General features: G+C 37.5%; 1 protein-coding gene across 1 annotated transcript; it reads right to left on the reverse strand.

The window, feature by feature from the left end:
- Positions 1 to 2,916: 2,916 nt before the first annotated feature.
- Positions 2,917 to 4,362, reverse strand: LOC133853884 (protein RGF1 INDUCIBLE TRANSCRIPTION FACTOR 1-like). Its single transcript, XM_062289904.1, has 5 exons — positions 4,078 to 4,362; positions 3,812 to 3,988; positions 3,560 to 3,634; positions 3,330 to 3,470; positions 2,917 to 3,246 (listed from the first exon to the last, which is right to left on the reverse strand). Exons 1-5 carry the CDS (start codon positions 4,078 to 4,080, stop codon positions 2,917 to 2,919), a joined length of 726 nt encoding a protein of 241 aa, XP_062145888.1. The 5' UTR covers positions 4,081 to 4,362.
- Between the last annotated feature and the right edge of the window lie 2,052 nt (positions 4,363 to 6,414).

Here is a 6,414-nt window from a genome sequence, read left to right on the forward strand (position 1 = left end):
TGTTTATCTTGAATAAATTTTTTTGGGATCGGTATTCCGCTGCGCATACTTTGATTAGCGCATGATCCCCAACATTGTTTTTGTCAAAGTTTTTCAAAGTGTAAAAGCCTCAAAGGTGTCAACGAGTTAAACATTATTTCTCAACATTTGGAAAACGGTGCATTTTCTATTGCTTCAACGATGCCTTTTGGCATAAAATTAAAAGTCAACTTCAACCTTTCATCTTCAGTCTCATCGTCACGATTGTGTATGAATTGTGACCTAATTATTAACAGTTAAACAGAAAGAAAATCACGTACACGAATCGTGAATCTCGATCCTCTTAGAAACTATTTGCCCCTTAATGAACGACTGAGAGTGGGCAACCAGAGCATCCGAAATTTTTTACAAGGGGAGTAAGGGAAATTTTTGAGAGGTGAAGGGAGGCATTTGACCCCTCTCGACATCCTCTCCCTTCGCCCCTTCTAATTGTGGCTTACCATTGTGCTTCATTGGGCACTAGTACGGTGTTGTACCAAAGGTCTTATAGGACACGCAAACCTCATCATAAAAGAATTATGGGTACGGATAGACCATATAGACTTTAATTATGACATGTTCACATGTAATATCATATATTATATTTATAATGCATCAACACAATTTCCTGCCTTATCATATCATGACAAGAATCTTGTTGCATACTATTACACGTAATTTATTACCCTTTTTATAAATTGTGGAGTCCACTACATGATAACATGTTCTCACCGTGCTAAGTCACTAAGTCCTAGACTTGAGCTTTGATTTGTTTTCCATACGAAAAACATGTTTGTGGAATGAGCACAACAGACTCCCTGATAAGTTTGAATTGTTTTTGTTGATGGTGTACGATATCCAATGCCCACACAACCATGAAGGAGTGGTTATCTATAGGACTCGATGAAAGTCTTGATGGATACCGTGATGATACACATTTATGGGTGTTGTAACGATCCACCCTCAATGACACAATACTGTTCGCTTTTGGTTCCCCATACCAGACTTCCCAGGAGGTCACCCATCATGAGATTGCTCTCGTAGCTGCTCGCTTAACTGCGGAGTTCTGATAGGTTCATTGTCATCACGGCTTTAAAACGCATTGTGTCATAAAGGGTGCATTTATACATATAATCACATCTTCATTCCCAGGCGATGTGGGACGTCACAATCACCCCCTCTTTGGACCCAGCGTCCCCGCTGGCGTCCCTCATTGGACTTGTGCACGCTCTCACCATCTCAGGCTGGGTAATGGCTCTGATACCATTTGTAACGATCCACCCTCAATGACACAATACTGTCCGCTTTTGGCTCCCCATACCAGACTTCCCAGGAGGTCACCCATCCTAGGATTGCTCTCGCAGCGGCTCGCTTAACTACAGAGTTCTGATAGGTTCATTGCCATCACGGCTTTAAAACGCGTTGTGTCATAAAGGGTGCATTTATACATATAATCACATCTTCATTCCCAGGCGATGTGGGACGTCATAGGTGTAGTTTTCTTATGCACTTGATGACTCATGGCAATTAGACTGGTGATTTAGTATTATCTATTTGTGTTACATGATGACCGGTGACTTTTAAGGTTTAGATCTTCAATATAGGTTTAGATCTTCAATATATATATATATATATATATATATATATATATATATATATATACACGACGGAGACACTTGACGTTTTTATGTTATGTTATAATTTTTTGGGTTAAATACATATTTGCCCCCTGTGTTTTACGATCTTTATTTTTGCCCCCTCAGTTTCACTTTTTATCAAATTTAGTACCTGTGGTATATGAAAAGACGGAAATGGTACATCTGTCTGATTTTTCATCCAAAACTAACGTTCACCCACGTCATTAGGTACCTAAAAATTTGAAGCCCAGAACCTAATTCTTTACACATCGTTTCCAACAACATCCAGACAACAACATGACAGAAAATGCCGTGGGTGGACGTTAGTTTTGAACGGGAAATCAGACGGAGGTACCATTTCCGTCTTTTCATATACCACAGGTATCAAAATTAATTAAAAGTGAAACTGAGAGGGCAAAAAATAAAGGTCGTAAAGCACATGGGGCAAATATGTATTTAACCCTAATTTTTAAGTTATTGCTCTCGTTATTATTATTTTGATATGGTATAATGATAACTATCTTATAGTATTACTATTCAGTCTTTTGCTGTTTGCTCTCAGATGAGGGTCCCAAATTCGTTAGAGTTTATTTACTTGGTAATAATTGAACAAATTGAGGAATAAGATGAAAATAATAATAATAATAATTTGGCTAGAAAATAAAGGAACAAAGGGGTATAAAAGAAAGATGCTGAGCAAACACTATTTTTAAACTGAGTTATGGTAGAAATTATATTTATATTTTATAATTATCTTAAAATATCGATAAAGCAGCTCTAATTAATTTTTGGATCAGTCATTTTTTTTAAAAAAAAAAAAATTAAGAGTTAGTTAGAATTGTCATGTCACTATTGTGAGATAAAAATATAATATATAATACTATTTTAACTATTTGAAGTACATAAAAAGAACAAAACTTTCCAGAGTAGTGCTAGAGAAATTACATTTTTATCCAATAATTATCTCACAATGCTGATGTGAGACGGTCTTAAAAAAATTTTGAACTGTTTTTTTTTTTTAACAATGATTAATCTAAAATTTAGTTAAAACTATCATATCAACATTATAAAATAATTATAAAATAAAAATATAGTTTATACCATCACTTTTAATTAAAATGAATAAATATATTGGCAAATTTAAATTAATTAGCGACGCACCAAACAGGGACAATTATCACTCGATCCCAAATACCAAACATGTTAAATTCCTGAAAACAGTCTGAAGAGCAACAAAATACCAAACATGTCCCCTTCCCATTTAATTCAATGGTGAACGGTGAGGCACACCCTTTCTCCGGTTCAAAGCCAGGGCAATCTCCGCCGCCGGCAAGCATCTCGGACGGTAAGAAGTCCGAGGCACTGAGTTTAAGCTGCTGCGTTTCATTTTCACGAACTCAGTTTTGACAGTACAACAAGCTAGCGTTTTGTGTCGCAGTGAACTAATACCACCATCACCACTTGCACTTGCAGGAGTCGTTTGGTCATCATCTTCTTCAATCTCTGAAAGGCTCTCACTTGTCGGTTTTTCTGGTAATATTGGTAAGCCATAGTTTCCAGTACCGTTGGAGGTCACTAAGTGGTGATGAACCTGTAGTAAACATCATGAGGTAAACTTTGGTGAAAATAAGGACAACCCAGATAATAAAATCGAGTAAAATGGTGGAAATGGACCTTGCAGGAGAGAGAGCAATAGAGGTATGGGTCTTGGAGAAAACGGTCGCATGTGACGCAAACCTTGCCTGAGCCTCTAAAGGGGCGGGACGTTGGCCTTTGGTTCAAAAATACCACTTTTGCGCTGTTTGTTGTGTATGGCTGTACAATTATAGAGAACCAAAAGAACTAAATTTCAATGCAACATCAAAAGAGATAATTAATGGGTATTCTTTCAAGTTTATGCTTACTTGAACAAGGGAACAATTCATCAATTGTTGAGCATCACTCAACCTCATAACATCATGATAAACATACCTTCTTATCTGAACACCAAACAAACATTAAAAAAAGAAAAGATGAATGATCTGAAGCGAAGGTTATGGAAATTATAACTATTTGTCTAGCTAGGTGATAAATTTCGACATGGGACATATTGGTACTGATCGATCAACAGGCTTATTTTACTGCTAGTGAATCTATGAATCGGTTTCAGTGTGGACCTGTAAGAGACGGTGAGGGCGGTGAGACGGCACGCAATGGTTGCATATGCTGATGCAACATTCCAAGCAAAAGATGTTCCTCTCATTCTTCTTTGCAAATTCGTGAACTATACACGCGTTAAAGAACTTCTCTCGCAGTAGAATCTCAAGCCAGTGAGGAATTGAACTAATACCAACCTGAAAACCAAGAAAAAGTAACTTATGTCCATAGATTTGTTCTTGCTACAAGAGAGGAGGAATTTCAAATCTCAAAGAATGTAGTTCACCATTTCTTCCCGTAACGAACCGAATGAAGAAAGCTGGGTGTAGGTGTCAGGGACTAGGAAGACTGGATATCATTCTGTGAGAGAGAGAGAGAGAGAGAGAGAGAGAGAGGGATAGTGGAAGGGAAGAGGAGCGGAGGGAAGGAACAGGGAAAGAGTGGTCAACTCACTGCTGCAACAGTTAATTGGAATTACTGTTATTTACCAGAGAGTGCAATAGGGAGTGGGGAGGTTGGCCCTCATTTAAAGCAAATCAGAGCACAATGCTCTCTACCAGTTAATCTCTGTGTCAAGTTGTTGTAGGTTACGAAACATCAAAATCAAATCTTTTTGCAGTTTTGCACATCAAAACCCCTACTTTCCTACAACTTTAAAAAGCCTGAACACCTGGCCTCTTGTCTTTGTAAAAGCTCCGAATATTTCTTCTTGTTGAAGTAAGGCTGTTTGTATATATAGTAAAGTACTAACAAGTTGAATGAAATACAACTCTCCTAATGATAACAATTTCTATGATGATAAGTTTATCTACATCGCTTCACTAACGGATGTGATCTGTTGATAAGCCCACCAAGAAGAATTTTCCTGTTCCCTATTCCTTCACAAAGAAATGCCGACAATGAAACTCAATGTAAGTGTGAGTTTCAAGTGTAAATTTGAGAATAGAGAGGAGATTTTTATTATTATTATTATTATTATTATTATTATTTTGTGATTAGAGGAACATGCATGTTGGTACAGTTTTTGGTACGATTACGTGTTGCTTTGTGATTCATTGTCTTCCTTGATATTCGCTCTCCTCGTAATCTGCAAAATAATAAACGGCTCGTCGGCTCGTGGGGGTGCCGACCATACCCCCACTCCGATGCCTAAATCAGTTCAAACTATTCATTTTCTAGAGAGTATCAATAATCTCAAAGCTTAGAGAATCTGCCTGTTAAAAATGCCTGGTGTAGTGGTCTTATTTATAGGCTCACAGCTCACAGTTATAAAACTGCTAAAATACTTGGAGCATAATTTGATTAGGAGTCTGAGTCCTAGATCACATAGTCTTTAATCTTATCTTCATAGAACTTGAATTGGGTAGTAGAGTCCAAACTGGATAGGACACTACCTCTTCAGCTGATGCCATACTATTAGGTACCTTATCCCATATTTGATAAAAGTCTTATCTTGATATACTCGGGATATGTGTCTTTTTGGAGATAACGAATGGTCTTTTACTTAAATCTGATCTGGCCAGGCCGACCCGATGGGCTCGGCCCACGTGTCTTTAGAGCCAATTATTTCTCCAACAGTTACTCCCCTAATTCTCTTATTTGAATTTAGAATGTAAGAGAATTAAGTACCTCAATTTCTGAATTTGGATCTTCCATAATCTGTATTTGACAATTGTCGCCTCTTTCAAAGTAATTATGACGAATAATGCCTTGAATCTTTGGATTGGAGTGGCGTTTGACCTGATGGATGCCAATTCAATTCTTGGACACTTGTGATCTGTCAGAGTACTAATAGCAACTCCCATAAATATCTTCTACATAAGTGCCTCTACATAATATTGTCGGTCAGGTCAAAGTTGTGAAGATGATCTTCTACTCTCGGTAGGAGATGGATTGGACTGATGTAGTTGATTTCACCAAGATTGTGGTGAAATGCCACTCTGAGAGAACACTTTGCGTACAACTTTCCTGAGATCAAGGTTATGTCTGACAAAAAAGGGTAAACCGTTGAAGAAAAAGGCTTAACATACCAGAAGCTTCTTCATCGGTAGTGCTTCGTAGACCGCTTCCACAAAAATCTCTCTTGGCGGCTTTAGAGGCTCAGACTGGCGCTGAGGCTTTGATTGTCCGAGACTTACAATGGCTAGGGGCTTCTGGTGGCCCGAGGTTTTGTGCTTGGCGTACCAAATCTTCTAATCTGAACACCATCTAGCTTGGTCTCACCTATGAATATCTTTATTTTTGAACTTTGTAATGTTTGAATTCTTTGTTATGGAAAAACTTTCCATAACAAATCAATTCTGACTTATCCTCTAATAACTTGAACAAACAATCGGTTTGCATAAGTTAACTCTGAGGAGGATAGGAAAAATCTTTTGTTCAACCTCTGAGACTAGGAGGAAAATATTTTTTTGTTTTGGCCTTCGGGACTAGGAGGGAAAAATCTTTTTGTTTCGACCTCCGGGACTAGGAGGAAAAAATCTTTTCTTTCAAAAATCTTTTTGTTTCAACCTCCGGAACTAGAAGGGAAAAATCTTTTCATTCAAATGTATCTTTTCTTTTTCATGTAAATTTTTTTTTGTAATGAACAAAATTTCAATGTTAATGAATGGAAGTCTTGGAC

Source organism: Alnus glutinosa, chromosome 13, assembly GCF_958979055.1.
Source record: "Alnus glutinosa chromosome 13, dhAlnGlut1.1, whole genome shotgun sequence".
Taxonomy (NCBI): domain Eukaryota; kingdom Viridiplantae; phylum Streptophyta; class Magnoliopsida; order Fagales; family Betulaceae; genus Alnus; species Alnus glutinosa.